This window comes from Meleagris gallopavo, chromosome 4, assembly GCF_000146605.3.
Source record: "Meleagris gallopavo isolate NT-WF06-2002-E0010 breed Aviagen turkey brand Nicholas breeding stock chromosome 4, Turkey_5.1, whole genome shotgun sequence".
NCBI classification, from domain to species: Eukaryota; Metazoa; Chordata; class Aves; order Galliformes; family Phasianidae; genus Meleagris; species Meleagris gallopavo.
The window spans coordinates 16,866,991-16,886,419 of NC_015014.2; the positions used below are offsets into that span (position 1 = coordinate 16,866,991).

General features: G+C 39.1%; 1 protein-coding gene across 1 annotated transcript in view; it reads left to right on the forward strand.

The window, feature by feature from the left end:
• MOB1B (MOB kinase activator 1B) overlaps positions 1-19,402 on the forward strand; it is a 38,335-nt gene extending 18,933 nt beyond the window's left edge. Inside the window, exons 3-7 of the mRNA XM_019615109.1 lie at positions 271-437; positions 4,914-5,007; positions 10,199-10,332; positions 12,790-12,953; positions 13,540-19,402. Of these exons, the coding sequence (XP_019470654.1) occupies positions 271-437; positions 4,914-5,007; positions 10,199-10,332; positions 12,790-12,953; positions 13,540-13,617 (637 nt within the window). The 3' untranslated portion in view covers positions 13,618-19,402. The remainder of the gene's footprint in view (positions 1-270; positions 438-4,913; positions 5,008-10,198; positions 10,333-12,789; positions 12,954-13,539) is intronic.
• The last annotated feature ends 27 nt before the right edge of the window (positions 19,403-19,429 follow it).

A 19,429-nucleotide genomic window follows, 5' to 3' on the forward strand; every position in this document is an offset into this window, starting at 1 on the left:
GTTCCCAAATGTCCAGCTGGCTTAATGTTAAGGTGAACAGATGAGAAGGCAAGGAAGCAGAGGATCATTTAATTGGCTTAAACAAAGCGAGTCAAAGCACCTGCTGTGTTGGCATCTCAGTTTTGTTAAATTTACATTCTTATGTGAAAACATAGGAGTTGGGAAAAGTGTTTTAATGCTGATACTGTGCTTGTGAGCAACTTGTCCACTGCTTGCTTTTTCCCCTTCCCTTTTTACAAGTTGTCTAAATGTTTCCTCTCCCTTTCACAGTGGCAGTCGATCTTCCAAAACCTTCAAACCAAAGAAGAACATTCCAGAGGGATCTCACCAGTATGAGCTGCTTAAACATGCCGAGGCCACGCTTGGAAGTGGTAACCTCAGGATGGCTGTTATGCTTCCAGAGGGTGAAGACTTAAATGAATGGGTTGCAGTAAACAGTAAGTTGGCTACCACACATACACACACACTTACTCTTTTACATGAGGATGCTGAATGAGAGCTGATACGTGTAGGAAGACAGCTGTGTACTTCTTTCTAGTGATGTTTGCACTATGTTGCAATGGGGAGAGGAGAATGTCCTATCATTTAAACCTAACAGATGCTGAGTGGCACACAGAGACAATACTCCTTAAGCTTCTTGTTCTAAAAGTATGGTCTTGTCTTTAAAATAAATAAATAAATAAATTTAGTGTTTAAATTGTGAGCACTTGATCACAAAGAAGTGTTAAGGTAGAAATGCCACTGCTGTTTTTAAAAAAGAGCTTGTCTGTGCTGTCTTAATATGTTTAAGCTCTTCTACCAAAGTTGTTAGCTGATAGTTGGGACAAGCCTCTACATGCTAAGTATAAGACCTTAATTTAGGTAACTGTGAGGGCCAGGTCTAAAATGTTGAGACTACAGTGACATATGTGCCCTGTCTTTCCTTCTGCCTGATGCAAACCTAGAGACAGATCTTTGCAGTATTCCTAAAATTAGTCCCTTCCTTTTGTTTCTACCAAGTTGTCAGTCTTTGCTTTGGTAAATCTCTTGATTTTAACTTTTCTAAAGCTGCTTTTCCTAGCTCTCTATGCTAGAGCAGGTCAAACAGTGGGGCCCAAATTGGTGTATTCTGATTGCCTGACTGTTTCCTTCTCCCTGCAGTATGATTTTGCTGCCTTCCTTCTTACCCTTTGAGAATGGATTAATTGAAATTGCATTGTGCTCTATAGCTTGTGCAGGGTTTTGGTTGCCACAGACTCTGTGCCTTATCTGGATATTTCCTTGTCTTTTGTGTCTGTGGCATTTCCTGCAAGTACTGTGTTAATTGTGCACTGCAGTACAAATTACATACGAGCTAAATGTCTTCTAATTACTTATTATACTTAGTTCTGTCTGTTTCTTTCTGTTCTTTGATGTGTTTGGGAAGTGACCTGTCATACTGACTTCTACCTTTGAGTTTTTTAAGTGTGGGATGTAACCTGTCACTCCTTCCAGGGAATGTTGAAGCTGCCAACACCATTCTTCATACAATTTTGTTCACATTGCACTGCAAAACTGCCTAGAAAAAGAGCCAGCCTGTTTCTATGAGTAAGCATTACTAATGATGCCTGAGATGTTGCTTGCATCCTTCCCTTTTAGGGGTTCCTTCATTCCGTGGCTCTTCTTTCTTGTGTGGCAGTAGTATTTTCATCTCCCAAATGATTTAGCTACTAAATTAGCTGCCTGGCAAAAGGCAGTGAAGCATTTGAGAAGAGTGGGAGCTACCTTTTGCTAACAGCTGCATTTTGTAATGAAATGGTCCTCTTTTATGCCTTCTTGTAATACAGTGGGGGATATAACCTTTATTTGTTTTTTAGAAGTGAGTAGCACCTTAGATGCTCTCTGACTTACAATGTCTACCACACCTAGTACTAGTTAATGGTAGCTGTGAGCTTCGTCCATCGATGGAGATACTTAAAGAAGAAAGGAAGCGTATGACTTCACACAGTAGGAGCACAGGAGGAACGTGCTCTACTGCTACTTGCTTAACTCTTAACCTTAGAGATGCCTTATGGGAATGAATTGACTTATATGGAGATTTTAAAAGTGTGTTAGTGTATTTAAAAGAAAAATGAGAAGTGTGCGATCAGTTTATTTTCATTTGACTTCTTGATTAGAAACTATTAAAAAAGCACTTCAGAAGTACAGTTCACCTCTATGCTTGTAGCAGATTAAAATGTACACCAGACATTGTGCACTTAAAGTAGAAAAGCATGTGGAAAAAGTAACCTAAACCCTCAGAACTTAAGAACCGTGAGTAAAAAGAGGAAACGAAAATGTGAAAAGGCACTGTACTGCTTTACAGATGTTGGGAAAGAGGATCTTGCCTTTTCCTTTGTTTGACACTGCCGACTGTGGTGGATGGGTGATGTGTCTCAAGGCATTTTGAGACTCACAAATGTGGGATTTGCAATAATCAGTCATCTTGTCAAAGCCAGTGTGGGTTTTTTGAACACGCTTGCCCCAAAGCAAATGCTTGTCTGTGGTTTCTACTGGGAGCAGCGATTGGAAACTTAATTAACAGTTCTTGTGTACACATTAAAAAAAAAAAAAAGACAATGGCTGCATTTAACTGCTTCTTGCTGCCTCTGCAGTGTTGAATGTCACACAGTACTGTGGGCAGTGTGCTCCTACTGCACACCCAGAGAGGCTTTAGAGGCCCTCCTTGTCATCTGTAACTTTATTGACCGTTCTCAATGGTGTCATGCCATTTTTTTGCTGTTGCTTTGCAAGGCAAAGACATGTTTTGTTGCTGGAAATGAACTGCAGCAGGTGCCTGCCACAGTGGTTTTTATGTACTTCCCTCTTTTGGTACCTGGGAAATTGTGTGGTGCAGTTGTAGTTTTGTATCCTGCATCTGCTGAACAGCAGCTGGGATTTGCTGCCGTGATGTGCATGTAATCTTAGATGTTTACGTTCCTGAATAATCAGTGATGATACATACCATATTTAGCCCTCTCATTCCCTTAGCCATCGCTTACTTTAATAGTATACAGTACCTACTGGTGTCTACAGTGAAGTTGTCAACCTACATCTCATTACAGCATAACTGTAATTTTCTATAGATGTAAGCAAAGAATGTGAATTTGGGTTGACTGCAAAGTAGGGTTCTGGCTCCTCTTTGACATAGCACCAGATTGAGAGGACTGTATGTCCGTTCCATCAGGTCCTGCACATTGCTTGTATGAGTATTTGCTGCTCACTTCTGGAACTAGTGACTTTAAAAATGTTGGTTTTTAAGTTAAGACAAACGTGCCTATTTACTTACTGCTGAGGCTGGTTGCAGGAAAACCATTCCTGTTTGATCAGAATGAAGAGATTTGTTTATCTGTTAGTTTGGATAATGTGTGCCTATTTAATATTAAGGGTTTTATTCGAGTATTCCTGAAATTTATCTCAATAAAGAAACAGTTTATCACTGCACCCTGTATTGGCAGGCATCACATAGGTAGCACTGACGTAAACTTAGACTGAGCTCAGCATGATTTCAGACTTATGTACCAGTTTCCCATTGTGAGGATCAGCCTCTCAGATATAATTGCAGAATTGTACCTGGAAAGGCTCCTTTTGTCAGAAGTGGAAGACCTGGTGCTCAAAGCAGTAGAAGCAATATAGTGCAGACGGAGCACCGGGGCGTTCAGTCCATTTATACTTCATCTGAGGTTTCTTTCAGGGTGAGAGTATGTCAGTGGAATGGTTAAATTTGCAAAGCACTGTAGTTAAATAGGAGTTGAGCTCTACCACGCTTATTTTTTGTTTTCATGTTATTGCTGAATTTCATCCCTGCACATGATGAAAACATGAGATAGATGAATAAGGACACCAAAGCTGCTCACACAAGTTTTAGGTTTCTATATGCTTGCATTACTTGGGTTCATCCAGAAGTTAACAGAAGTGGCTGCAGAACAAAGCAGGTGGAAGTATTTAATAAAATTGCTCTTAATGGTAAGAATTCAGCTTTAATTTTCTAATTTTCTGTTGGTCCCTCTTCAATTTTAACCCATGGCATCCATTGTTAATTATTGTTAGAGAGCACAGCATGTTACCAGGTGCATGTGGGGGCCATTCTCTGAAGGGAGTTGAAGTGGGCTTTTAGAAACTGATCACACGATTCCTAAAAACTTTATCTGCTGTAAGATCACTGAAGAAGAGCCTTGCTTTCAAAGAGCTCTAAGTGCTTGAGCATCTATTTACAGTAGTGAGAACAATGGGAACTATTAGACATGTTCACTTCTGGCCTCTTATTACAATAATTCAGCAGTAGACTGTTAATATGAAACTTAGAGAGCAACTCTTCAACAGAAATATCCAAGGATGGTTTGTAAATAAGGAAACTTTGTAAACTAAATATTAATTTGTGTTAATTAACTAATCAAAGGAGTAGAAGTCACTTAATGTTGTGACCATATGCCTTACATACCCCCACATCTCACCACCCATTTTTGGTTTGAACATCGCATAAATATTCATTGGAAAGACAGTCTTTTGGAATAGAAAGCCTGAAGGACATCAGGTTCAGCAGCTAGGTAACAGTTGCTGTACTTCAAAAGCTTACGCTTTTTTTGTTGTCGTTAACGGACCTGCAGGGAGAATTTGGGGTTTTAATAAAGTACACCAAACATTTAGAAGAGTAAATGACAGCTTTCTTCTACCCCTTTCCTTTTTTTCCTTTTTTTCAAATTAAGATTTTGCTATAGTGAACAATTAAAGAATTCTTGCAACAAAGAACTAGTGTTCTGAATCTCTTTCTAATACAAAGAAGTATTAATGAGGTTCTATCATGAAAAATAATCCAGGACCCTTTTCAGCAGCATATGTTTTACAGTTCAGGCTGTAGGATGTTTGTTTTGCAATTAAACTGCAGAGTAATAATGAATGATTTAAATGCTTTGCAGCTGTTGACTTCTTCAACCAGATCAATATGCTTTATGGAACCATTACGGACTTCTGCACAGAGGAGAGTTGTCCCGTGATGTCTGCTGGCCCGAAGTAAGATCATTTTTACTCATTGTTAAGTGTGCAATTCTTGAGATGATTTTGCATTCAAGGAGTCTGGCTCAGCTGAGTGCTAGAGAAAGGATAACCTTTGTGAGTAGAAAGGATGTCTTCTTTTGTTATGTGGGGAGAGAAAAAGCTTGACGCTTTGTAAGGGACTAGGGAATTGAAAGTTTTTTGTAGTAATTGTTTTATTTAGCCTGGGAAGTAGCCTGACCATCAGAACTTCTTTCTCTTTTTATTCTGAAATGTTAATGAGTCCTTCTTAAATTAAGACTCGATGCTTTCATCTGCAGGCATTCAGCTAGGAATAAGCAAAATCTTTCTTTGAGGTGTTTGACTAGGTACTGTAGGAAGAAACTTGGCGTCAGGTTTGAGTAGTCTGAGTAAGAATTCCCTGCCCTTTCACTCAGTGAAGTTTCACTTCCTTGATTGTTGCTTATGCTTTTGTGCAGGCATCCAGCATTGTGTTTTTGTTTGCTCTTCAGCTTCCTAGTGTTTTTCAGAGAGGAGAATACCTGAATTTGTAAGCAAGTAGCGATGGGAAAGCACTGCTTCCTTTTTACATTAAAATCTTATATAAACAACGAAGAAAAACAATCTTCTCCTCCACCTTTTCCTGCTTTCTAATGATGTATGTTGTTACTGTCTGAAGGCAGTGATCCCAGCCAGCAAGGTGGGGAGCTGACAGCAAGGAAAAGAGAGCTGCTGGGGGGAGAGCTGCTGAGAATGGGAGAACTCTGCGAGGTGAAAACAGCCAGACCAAGGAAAGGTTTGGTGCTGTGTTCTTAAACTAATGATGGCTGCTGCGGAACGCCAGAAGTGTGGGCAGGCAGATGTGCTGCTGCAAAATAGGGAAGGGGGTGAAAATACAAAGGAAAGAAGTTTACTGTTATACAAATGAACTTTGGAATGAGCTTGTGCAATGACATAGCCCATTGTCTGCTTTGTGCTTCGGCATGCAGAACAGGCTCTTGGTTATTAAATGAGAACATGAAAATATTTGTTTGCTTTATTGTTTGACTGATGAGAAGCAGTTACATGGGCACGGAGGTTAATTATTGCTTAGCTTTCTGACTGCCAGTCTAAACAATTCATTTCTCTCCAAAGAGATTGACAACCATTGACAGAAACTTATGTAGTGCTCAAGCAGTTATGAAGCAAGCTAGAAAAGAGATGCTAGAGGCTAGAAAATGCATTCTGCCAAGTTTTTAATCAGGTGGACTTATCTCTAGGATTTTCAGAGCGTTCTCCAAAGTCTGCAGCCATACTTGTGCTCAGGAATGGATTTTGCAAAAGAGGGTCCAAAGTGTTTATGTGGTGGAGGGGGCCTGGGCTAGGCAGGCACAGGAACAGAGATAGGTGAGGCTGCAGTGATTGGCAGTGGAGTGAGCATTATATGCTTTTGGTTTGAATGAGCATGGCCATTCTTTAGGTTAAAGGTGATCTGCAGAATTTTTATTATGGAGGCACTAGTAGAAACCACGTCAGCGTAACAGCACTGATATTTACAGTTTGTTTGTTTGTTTTTTCCTGTTTCTTATCTCTTATCTATTTCATGTTATCTTCTGGCTCAAGACATTGAGTCTTGTGAGCTCGTTAATGCTGCTACGCTGAAGATTGCTGACTGCTTACAGCCACAGCTGAGCTGCCACCATTACTGCGCACTCGTCTATTTCAGATAGAAGAGCATGGGTTAGCTGGAACAAATTCCATAAAGTTGCTTGAAACAGGTTAGACAGCAGTAGTGTGGGGAGAACTAAAAGCACCAAGCACTCTGTGACTTTACAGTCTTAATTTCCTGTAATTTATTTATTTATTTATTTTCTCTGCAAGTTAAGTCCTGTAAGTCACTTACAAGCTGGTATGATTGCATCCACGCATGAGCCTTTCTGTCTAATTACTTTGAGTTTGAAGTACGTTGGTATTTTACAGACACAGGGCTACATATTCCCAGTGGAAATGCTGACATGAAGCATTACGTGCTGTGGAGTCCCTTAAATTTCTTTTGGACTTCTATTTGTTGGGAAGATTGCTGAATTAATCTTTAACAGAGTTAATAAAGGATTGACATAAAGATCAAAAAGAGATCTCTTGTGCCTGCTGCACAAGTCATTGTCTGATTGTTTGAGAAAATTATCTGTTTGATTTGTTCCAAAATACATGGTTTCTCATGATAATGTTCCACTCCTCTCATATTTGCAAGATCAAACACTTTCTACCCAAGTGAACTGTAGTTGGTTATCATTTCTTACTATCCTTATATCACCATCAATGCAACAAGCATGATAAGTATGTTAAGAACTTGCATAAAAGTAATGTGTATACTGAGCAGTGTAGTGCAAGGGGTATTTTCTTTATTTTCCTTCGTGGTTGTAAATTGTAAGAGCCAAGGGGAAGGACATGGTTGGTGTGTTTTTTTCAAAGCAGGATTACTGGACAGAGGCTCTGAAATCCATGTTTAGGCATTTGATTGAGATAGGTAAGCTCACTCTTAGTGGTGGTGAGAGCCTGTTGATTGTCATGAGGTTTGTAGGTTCCCAGTGCTTCTAAGCTTGGATTTCAAATAACACTCTGGACAGCTTCTCTTAAATCCCCCATGGTTACGATGTTCCATCTTCAAATGTTCACGTGCTGTCTTCTGCCCAGTGCATCCTTACCAATAAGTAAAGAAATAACCAATGAATCAAGTCAGTGAAATACCCCACATCTCCCAGCAGTATTACTCCTTTTGCCTTTTCTTGATGCTCTGTGCCTTTTGACTTGGTGAAGGTTACACGCCCACTGTGTGCAGGGAGCTTGTATTCACTTTTGTCAGGGTATGTCTTTGGTGTTTCTTAAGAGCCGTGTTACTTTAAAGGTAATTCTGTGGCACTTCTTCCTCTAAAAAATGCAGGGAGCGCAGGCTTCTAAGGGATATGGACTATTTGGATGAGAACTAGCATTTAGCTTAGGTTTCCTTCTGTTATTCTACTTGTCTCCATAAGAATCTGGCACCTTAGCTTACAATTGGTATTTGTTCTGGGTTATTAACACTTAACATTACCTCAATACTAAGATTTAGGTGGTGAGAATATTGATTTTTTTTTTCTTATTTTTTTAACTTAATTTTTTTTCATTGCTAGAAATGCTGTGGTCTGTTCAGTGTGTATGGAATTTTCTCATGTATTTTGAGATACGATTTAAAAATGCCTTCAGACCTTCTGATTTCTTATCCTTAGAAAAAAAGACCTTTTAATAAAATTGTTAGCAGCATACATTTGTAAAATTTTGTATTGTGAAAATGTTTCTTCAGTTATTGTTCTCACAAAAACAGATTTGTTAAAATTTCAAGACAAATCAATTAAATATGGTTAAGTCTTGCATAAAATGATGTGAATAGTCTTGAAAATAGAAGATCTTTCCCCCATTCCCTGATACTAAGTGCACATAGTCAGGTGGAGTTCAGATAGCAGTGTCTGCAGCCCAAACACTGTGGTAGGGCACTGTACTGAAATATAACAGTTGAACATGTTATCCTCCATGTAAAGTACTGACCAGTAATAGCATCTCTTTGAAATCTTTTAAAAAGAGCCGGGATAGATCTTCTATCTGGTGTATGTGTTTGCTGTAAAAGCATGAGTGACCTGACGGTACCACCCCTGTCATTGACTTTTTATTAATAAAAAAGTGGGAGGTACAGCCATCTTGACCCACTGTGCATTTATTCCTTCGGGAGGATTTCAGAGCTACAGAGCTCAGCAGTCCCTTTTGCTTCAGGCTGGGCTTGCTGGCTGGCTGGCTGAGCAGGCTGCCTGGCCTAAAGCAGATGTGGGTTAAAAAAAAAAAAAACAAACACAACAACAACAACAAAACCAACCAAATCTGCTCGGATGTTACAGTTTGACTGGGGATATTAAGACCTGCACATTGGTACTTGGCAAGAAATAGAAAGGAACGCCATGGTTCACTTGAAAGCTGATGTTGTCAGACTATGAGCATCAAATATAGTTGGTTTTCCCTTCTTCCAGCTATGTGTTCCCAAGATAAGCTGTCTTCTGCTACATCTGGACTTGTGTGGATTGCACTCCCCAAGTCAGTCAAAAAATCTGTTCCATTCTAATTTTATGAGGACTTGTTTATATCTGCTTGTGCATGCAAATTCCTCCTGTTTAATAGTTTTCCATGGCTTTTATAATGCCATGGGTTCAAATGGTACCTGTAAAATGAATGAAGCTGGAATCTACTCATTAAATAACCTACATGTCAGCATTATTAGCCTTACAAATAGAGAAGAATAAGAAGAGTATACTTTTTATTGCTCCATGATGACACCAGTGTTTTGTAAAGGTGTGATCCCACCCTATTTACAGATAGGAAAAAGTAAGCTAAAAGACATCCTGAAACTACCCAGTGAATTGGTGGTATATCTGGATACCAAGACTTTTGGAATCTTGGTCTGCTCAGTTTGTGTGCTGCATGGTAATGCTAAGCTACAAGGTGCTGCCTAAGGACAACTATTTAATCTAGAAGCTTCCTCAAGACTGTTTACTAAAGTGCACCTTATACTTGCTTCGAGTTCTTAAATCGTGTTACTTGGCATTAATTTACATCTGAATCTCTTCCTAGTCTCTTAATGCAATCATAATTTAGGAATACTGGCAAGAACCGATGTAGTTTGGTTGTCAGTTAGGCAAAACTGTAAGTCTAATTTCAAGTGGAGAATTTAATACAATTTTCTGATATTTCATTTCAACAAGTTGTAGTCCTTTTTTTTTTTTTTTTTTCCTTTTAAAATCAAACAGACAAAAGCTGCTTTAAAGAAAGGAAAAGTAGCTGTTGCCTTTTCAAGCAGAAGTGCTCTGTGTGAATTTGGAAGCTTACTCCTACAACAGCTTTTTGATGTACAGAGATGCTTTAACCATAGGTCGACATGTTTTTTGGCAGGAGCGTGGGATGAATGTGTTGTGCCTATGAAAAAGGAAGTTTTTGGAAGCCTTCACAGGCTATGGTGGCTTGCTAACGTAGATTTGCAGGTTGAGTCTGGAGCAGCTGCAGATGACATTGGCAGCTTTTGGACCTTAGCTTCAAGAAAGGGCTGTGGGAGGTGTAGGTATGGGGAGTGGTGTAGGAAGAGCATCCTTCCAGGCTGTGTTAGGAATGATTCACCTGTATTAAGAAATGTCGTCTTGTTGTCCCAATCCAGGTACGAGTACCATTGGGCAGATGGGACAAACATAAAGAAACCAATTAAGTGCTCTGCGCCAAAGTACATTGATTACCTGATGACTTGGGTCCAGGATCAGTTGGATGATGAAACGCTATTTCCTTCTAAAATAGGTAAACAAATAACATTGAACAATGTATTTGGATTATGGTTGTACAGAAATATTCAAGTCTTGTAGCATTGGAAGGTATCCTATGTGACTTTTCTCGAGTAGGACAACTCTGAGGGTAATGTTATATTATATTGCTTGTGGTAGCAGTGGTTATGGGAGGATGGTTGGACTAGATGGTCTTGTAGGTCCTTTCCAACCTTGTGATTCTATGATTCTATGTTTGGAAAGGTGCTTTTGTCTGTTAAGATAAAACTAATGTGTACATGAACTCTAGCCCATGTGTTAATATTTTTAATAAACATCTAGCCGACTCTGCGGAAGTATTGTTTCTACTTAACTGTCATTTCTGGTAAAAATCTTTTTTTTTTTTTTAATATTATAAAAGGTGGTTTGTTTCCTTAAAAATAAGTAGGAGGGTCTCTATATCTAATAGCCAGTAGACTGCTGCAAATTAGCAGATCTTCAATGAAGGAAGGATGCTTAGTCTATCATTGGGAACTTCTCTTAGCCCTTACCTCTAAAGAAGCTGAATTACATTTTTGATCCAAAGTGCATGATTTTATTTTCTTTTGAAATGAAGACAGGAGATATATATTTAAGAGTATTTTTTCAGAAAAGCAGGTGGAAAATAATAAACAACCACTGATTCTGACATGACAACAAGAAGAAAATCTTGTTGGAGACATGAAAGACTATTTGTTCTAAGCTCATAACTGGCAATTTTCCAGTACAGTACTACTCATAGACTTATGATCCATTATGGAGAAAGGGAGGGAGATCTCTTAATTGCTTGTATTTTGTGAATAGTTTCTGAGGCATTTAACACATTTCAGTAAGCTTATTCAGAGAAACAGGGCCACCTGTCAGAATCAAGTAGCATTTGTTTTTGCTTACAGTGAACAGATACGCAAAGAAGGCTGGTTAGTTTGGGAAGAAGTGACAGAAATCTAGATACTCCCTGTTCTGTACATGTGAGCACAGTATCTTCTCTTCCTGTGCCAGTTATTTTAGGAGTTCAGAGCTGGGATATAAATCTGCTACTAAAAGGAATTATATTGAATACTTACAGTTTGTATTAAAGTGGTGCTTAAAAAACTACATCTGGACTTGATCTTTCTCTGCAGCATATATTTCTGTGAGGACTTTTTTTTAATGGGATGTATTTTTGAAATGCAGTGATACGAAAAGGGACTTAAAGGCCGCAGTGGATAAGCAATTAAAAATGAACTTTCCATGTGATGCTGTAGCCAATGTTGGAAATGTGATGTGTATATATAAGCAGGACAAGCTTTAATAGAGCATGGAAATTGTATTTTCAGTATTTGAAAGCATTTTTGAGATCATGATTAACCATCAGCATACAGCTTTGGCCTCTGGCCTTCACACAGGACTTCACAAACTGGAAAGACTCCAAAGAACTAAGCTGACTGGCAAATCTGTTACGTGATGAGAAGTTAGTCAGGCTTGATCTACTTAGGTGGTTGATAAATGTCTTTTTTTAGTCTGTGAATGTGTTGGCTAAATAGATTATTGCTCCCAGTGACTTGTACGCTGACGAAGAGCTACTGTTGAAGCTGATTTTTATGTGTCCTATGTCATTTTCACTGAAATGACTGAAAAGAGCATGTGTCAGGGTTACTCAGCAATAGGTAAGAAAGCAGTAGCCTCAGGCTAGGGGGTGGCGATGGGCAGGATGGAAACAGTGCCTCTTCATGAGGCACATAAGAGAGCATTTTATGAATGTTCCAATATGAGTTCAGTATTAGTACAGCTTCTGTTCATGAAGCTGCAAGAGAGCATTTTTTCTTACTTCACTCTAGCAAAGAGAAGTGAAAAACAACATTACTAATACTAAAAGGGAATTTCAGCTACCTACACAAAGTTATCTGGTGTCACTTAGAGGTATTCTGTGTTATCTCTGACACCTGCATAGGGCCTTCAGTGAGACTCAGAGCCTGCAGGAGACTTCCACTTATCTGCACTGGCAGTCAGAGGCCAGCAGGTACTGAGAGGGCTTATGTATTTGTATTAGATGCCTCTGTTGAAGCATCTGAATCCATCCACGCAGTAAGAAGATGCTCAGTCAGAGAAAGTTTTCTAAGGAACTATCCTGATACGTGACAAGACATAGTAGCTGGAAGCTGTAGCTAGGTGTATTCAGTGTAGAAATGTAGTCCAATCTGTTTTGGTATGAGTTCATAAACCACTGGATTACAGGAGGGAGAAAAACATCATCTCCCTACGGTCTTCCAACGAGCTTGTCATTGTGTGTCAGTTGAAGTACGTCATGTGGTTTACAGACGATTGCTGAGTGAAATGTAACTGTCCTATCTGTGAAAGATACAGTTGGAGCCAAGAAATCAGGTTGGGTTATAGTGGTTGGGTTATAGTGGCTTTCCAAATAAATGAACGTTGGCATAGGCATTTAAAAGTAACTCATCTGTTTCCTTATTCCTAGGTGTACCGTTCCCAAAGAATTTCATGTCAGTGGCAAAGACGATTTTAAAGCGCCTCTTCCGAGTTTATGCTCACATTTATCACCAGCACTTTGATCCAGTGATTCAGCTACAGGAGGAGGCACATCTTAACACATCCTTCAAGCACTTTATATTTTTTGTTCAGGTAAGCGTGGCAGGAACATTATAGTTACGGTTATAATAAAATGGAAAAATAATTTACCAAAGTAACACTCATTCTGTTTCTTAACAGCTGGTATGTTTACAGAATAGATACCTGTAAGGCTTTAAGTGTCTCATTGTAATTGTATGTATATTTACTGCTGGAAGTATTCAAGGAATTGAAAAGTTTTCAGTGAAGTGTTCATTTGCTACCAAAGTGAATACCATAAAGTATTCACTATCAAATAATTAAGTAGAACAGTAATTCCTTATAAAAGAAAGAGGGAGGATGGTCTTTGAAGCTATTGATTGAAGACTGAAAAGAGCATTCTTGCTACAAAATTACATTTTTCTCCCTTTGTTGATTGCCCATCCAAGGGCAGCTTCTTAGCATGTTTCCTCCCCATAAATGGGGTATAAGAAAAAGCTTTAGGCAGTTAAACGGTGCTATTGAGATAATAACAGAAAACGCTGTGTGGCAAGGCCTGGTCATGAAGAGCCTGTAAAATGAATTCTGTCTGGATCACACTTCTTTCTTGAGCTATGCAGTTAAAACTGTATGTTTGTCTTTTTCCTCATCCTTATTACAGGAATTCAACCTTATTGACAGAAGAGAGCTTGCACCACTTCAAGAACTGATTGAAAAACTCACCTCTAAGGACAGATAAAAGGAAGAGGATTTTTTAAGTCACTTGTTTCTTTAAGCAAGCGTGTGGTATATGTTTTTTTTTTTTTGTTCATTTGTTTTTTAAAAACAAAAGAAAAACCTGTGCTGTTATTCCTAACAGCCAAGATCTACTCTCTGTGCTTTTATTAGGGGAAATCTTTCGTCTGTTAGTGACATGCAGTAAATAGCTTTTTTTGATAGTTATTCATTGTGGAATTTTAGCAGGTGCTGAGTGTTTGTAAAGGAAACATGCTTGGTTGGGGTTTGACTCTGCTGGTGGATGGGTTCTGTATTGTGTCAATGGTAGCCCATTCTAATGAAGTCCCTGAAAGACTTCCTTATATTCCTCTAAGTGCCTTGGCAGACTCACTTCTGAGGTGCAAAGCACATACAATACTGAACATTGCTGGAAACAGAAAATATGAACTAACACCCAGGATACTTACTGATACTTGTTTTAGGAAAAAATAAAAAATAAAAAATAAATATATATACGTATATATATAAATACTTACAGTAAAAAAAGCCATAACTTAAATCGATGATCTCCAGCTTTTAATACAAATATGTCTTATTTTTTTAGAGAGATTAATATAGATTTTTTCAAAACTAGACATTTCTTATAACAAAAAGTGACAATGAAGCTCTAGTCACCAAATCAGAATGAAGAAAGTGGTGTCAAAATTATAGAGAACCTGTGGTTAGCAAATAGATAATGTCTGTTGCACTGGTTTTTGCTTTTCATAGTTACTCTTATTTTTTGGTGAATAAATTAAAATAGCACCTCAAGTCAGGCACTTCTGTTCAGTTTCCAAGTATTTGCCGAATAAACTGTCAGTTTGCACAGCTACAGTTAGGGAAGGTAGTTAGTGGAGTACACTTGTCTCCAAAGAACTTTTGGAAAAGTAATTGGAACATACCAGTGGTTTATGATTTGGCAAGTGCATCTTTCATTTCTGAGAAAACATAACCAAAATGTCTCCCTCCCTCACGTGTGTTAGTCTCTCTGTCTTTCTATCCTTCTGTTGTCTCAAACCAGACACAAGAATGGCTTGTGACAAGTTAACTTCTGGAATGATCCACAGACAGTGGCTTTGAAATCTTTGCTGCAACTACATCAGAGTCTGGTTTCCCATTGCCCAGATGTCTCCCGTTCATTTACGGGCCTTGTCAAAGCTGTTGTATTTGGGATACAAAGAAATCTGCATTAGGTTCTGCAGTGTGCTATCCCATGGAATCATTAGTTGCCAAATATAATACACTAGATGATTAACACTGCCAAGCTTTGCTAGATTGTGACTGCTACAGCACCTTTTTTGGACCTTAATAATGTGAATGCATCAATTGAGCTGTATATATGACCCGAGAACTCTTAAAACTAAAAAATGTACAGGTGAAGCCAAGGTTGGTGTATGGCAGAGAAGTTGTGCATATGCTTTGGGTACCTCTGCTAGACTGAAAACACAAGCCTGCAAAATATGTAAGTGGCCATTAATATAGCCAGCTAAGAAATATTTAAGACAAGAACAAATATATATTCATTTTAGTGACTAGAATCATTACTTTTAAGTTAAAATAATATATTTCAGAATCATCTATAACTTATTTTAAGAACAATGTTATTATTCAATGGAGTTGAATTTCCTGGTCAGAATGAAAATCAGTTAAAACTTCTGTTACTTCTGTCTCTCTCTTTTTTTTTTTCTTTTTTAAATTCTCACCAGGCTTAAGAACAGTTAAGACGACCTAGTATTGAAATAGAGAAGTGGCCTTGAGTGCTCATTTCACAGCATTTCATTTAGAAATGGAAACAAATTGTCTTCTTGAAGAGTGGTGAAGAGTAGTCATGCAGTAGTGCTCATATGAGTTTAGATTTGGTTACAGTATATGTTAGGTACAGTAACTGCTTGCAAAATAGCTGTAGTTTAGCCTATGTAATTCAGATAGTACTTGGCTTCATTAGAAGCTTCATTAAAGTTCAAAAAACATGGAATATGTTTTGGTTCCTCTGCAGGACAAGATCATTGTCCAATAGAAACTGCTTATAAGTTAAGGACATGAGAAAATTGTATTTACTCTGTTTTCAGCTTCTTATGTCACACAGGATGAAGACATTTTCCTAATTGTGTGACTATCAAAGGAAATTGCATGATTTTTCTTAACGCTGAGAGTTGGGATTGGATTGGATTGATCACAGTTCACACTGGAAGAATAAGGTGGATAAGGCTGATGATGCAAAGAGAGTTTTCCCTCAAATGTTTTGACAAATTCCAAGTTTGGAAAGAGTAAGGTCTTACCCCTTCTCAGCCAGAAGCAATTTTGACTCTCTCATGTGTATACATATACCTGGGAGATAAAGAAGAGAGGTGCCTAGTATCTGATAACTCTTCAGCAAGTTGGGGGATAGAAAAAGAACTGCGGGAGTACAAGACAACCGAAGGCAAAAACAAACAAGGTACAAACACCATTTCCTTTTACTTGGGTGAGCCACTTAAGCTGCAGTATTCACCCCAGTGCTTTTGTCAGATTTGCTGTTCATAAGACATACCTGATTGGGTAAACAGCCCCATGAAATTTTGTTGGCCAGTAGAAGACTCAGTCAGTGGTCTAACATCTAAATGCTGCTGTCAGGAGATTAACAACATGCTGCTAAGAAAGAAGGAGCTCCTGTAAGCAAGAAATCTCCCATGTGTTGGGAAGTTGCAGGAAGAGTCTTTTGCCCATGTAGTACCTTTTTTTTTTTTTTTTTTTTTTTGGTGCTGTGTGGTGACTGGGAATGCAGTACTTGTAGGGATGGTGTGCATCATCTGTGACATCTTTTCAGCTGCAAACTTGTTTTTAACTGAGTGAGATACTGGCATCTAATTGGGATGTGACCGTGAGCCTGACTGGGGAGCTGTAGCTAGCTCTGGGTGGAGGACTGGAGGGCTCTGTTAGCTCAAGAATGAATGGCACAAAAGACTGATATTGTTGCAGTTACGGAGGTGGAGAGCATCCTCCTGACTATGTAAAAGCAGCTTAGCTCCTAAATTTGAAGTGCACTTTTTTAAAATGGACTTCAGTCATGCAGAAAGCTGAATTCAGAACATCTTGCACATGCAGCCTTTTATGCATACTTCTATCTGAGAAGTGTTTAATGACTGAAACTTTCAAGCTTGAGAGGGAGATTGGCATCCAGCTACAGAAGCGTGAAGAGTGCTGCAGATGCAGTTTGATATTAAAAGTTTGATAAAATTGCCAGTGAAAACTGCTTTGCTGAGTTGATTCAGTGCTGCTCATGGGCTGCGTGTGTACATTCTCTGTGCTGATAATGCTGCTTGGAACCTTTCAGCCAATGCCAAAGCCCTTGTTATCACATTGCAATGAGACTGGAGAGTGGCACAAGTCTGCACCAAGGTGCTAAACGAGATATTCTCCATCAGATTTAAAGCTGTCTTACCAGTTTCTGTATCGAAAAAAGAATACTTAACAGTGAGGATTTGCTATGATTGATGCCACTGCAATTGCTCACCTCATTTTCCACTCAGGAGCGTTTTTTTCTTTCTTTTTTTTTTTTTTTTTCCTTTTTTTTAAAGCTCCCAATTCTATAAATTCAGAGGCTTCTGCTGCAGTTCACTGAATCAGAATTTGAATGTATTATAAAAAGTATTAGTCTTAAAGGGGTGGTGTATCTTTTGTATTTAGTATCTGCCAGTAAAAGCAGTTTTACAGAGCAGTTTCTAGGCATGTAATAAAAGCTTGGAGATCTTGATTTGTCTGACAGCAGTATGAACACACTGTTAAATTATACGATGCTTGAAAATAACAACATTAATGATATGTGTGCAGTATTTGGGATTCAGCATCCCTATGCTGTTTATATTTGCAGCTTTTGTTTTTATTATTATTTTTTTGCTTCAAAAAGTTGTGGGACCAGAAGTTCATGTGTGTTTACACTTTTGAAGTAAGGGCACATCAAAATGCTACGCAAAAATCATGTTTTACAAACTGAATCTGAATAGATTGAATGTGTTTATAAAATAGTGTATTGTTTGGGGGGAGGACACCTCTCACTCCCAAATAAAACCCAGAGAAATGAACCCTGAAGAAAATCTGCTACTTTAAGCCCATGTTACAGGTGGATTCTGTTACGTGTCATGAGCGCTTTGAAACAACACCTCTCTGCTTCATTGTCACTGGGAGCAGGTGTTGATGGGCTGCCAGTGCTTGCCAAGGCCTTCCAATCAGTAATGTCCTTAAACTCTGCTGTTTGGGGTGTTTGTCAGCTACCAGCACGCTGAACATGTCAGTGATGCCGATGGTAACTTCAGGAGGTCATCTACCTCTAGACGGGATGGGACAAACTGTGATGTTGATCACATTTGGTCACTGTTACCAATGTTGATGCCATTGAGATGGTGTTGGGTATGTTGTGCTTGTGTCTTTTACATTCAAGTCAGGGATGCAAGCTGATTTTTAATTGCAATTTTTAAAATGTCACATTTTGCTGTTGCAGGTAGCTGAGAGGAGAAAACAGGTTTCAAAGGGCTGACAGCCCATCTGCAAGTACCAAGTTTCTTTAACTGCTTACTATGCAATGTGGAGCTTTGAATTTTAGCTTTTACTTCCAGATAGAAAGGAGTGCTGTCCTTATTCAGTATTTAGGACTGAGCACTCCAATCTCCCTGATGCTCCTTTAACAGGTAAAGGATACCTATTTGCTGCTATGGACTTTACGTACCTTTCAGATTGTTCCTTTCTGTTTCTTGCCTCCCCCTTCTCTTGAACCACGTGACACAATTTTATTCTGAACACATCTTTTTTTGGGTAGCTCTTTTTCTTACCAGCCGCTCTCCCTTCCTACCTGCCAGAGTGCTCTATGGCTTTCTGTAACCCCCTTTTTAGTTGGACTATTTAAAAAGGTGCAACGTGAATACAGACTCCTTGCTTTTCTTTCACTGAGAATCACTCTACTCTGAATCTTGTTTCCTTCATTGCTATTTGATTTTCCCTTGCTAGTGTGCTAGTAAAGCCACGAGCAGTTTGATGATTGCCTGCCCTCTTTTCCTGGATGTCTTACCTTGCAATAAGAGACTAACATTTGTCTGTGTAAGTGCTGAACCTTCGCACTGTCCTGCTTTTCTTTCTGCTTCCTTATAACCAGGTTAAGATTGCAGTCTAGATGAACATCGGATTGCTTTTGCTTTAGAAACAAATTCCCTTAATTGTTCCTAAAGTGTTGTATTTTTAGCGGAAATTAATTCTTATAGCCACTAAACTAAGCTCATTATTTTTGTAAGCTGGCAGCTTCTGTCACCGTCTGAGCAGCACCGCAGACGGAAGGCTGCTCCCCGGCTGCACCGGGGGCCGGGCGCCTGGCTCTGCGGCCCTCTGTGTGGGGAGTGGTGAATGCGGTAAGAGTGAGGTTTCAACAGAAGGCCATTTCTGAAGGAGAAAAATAAAATAGCGCAGAAGCAATGCTAACACAGCCTCCTCGTTTACAGTCTTTCAACGTCCGGGAGAAAAGACGGTGCAAAATGGGGAATGTGAGAGCAGAGCCCTTGCTATCCGCTCACCGTGCCAATGTTCTGTTCCCAGGCACCGCTCGGTATTTCGGTGTTAAGCGAGAACAGATTTTGATGTACGACAACGAAACTGAATGTCTGAAAATCCGCACCGTGTTCGAGAGTTGTAAATAATGTATACAGATTGTTGTACGTGACGGGACAAAATATTTAAATTCTAGGTTTTTTCAACGAGAAGCTGAAGGCTGTTTATAAGAGACAATAAATAGCTGTGTTTGACCACGCCTGCCCTCGGCCTCTCCTTCTCTC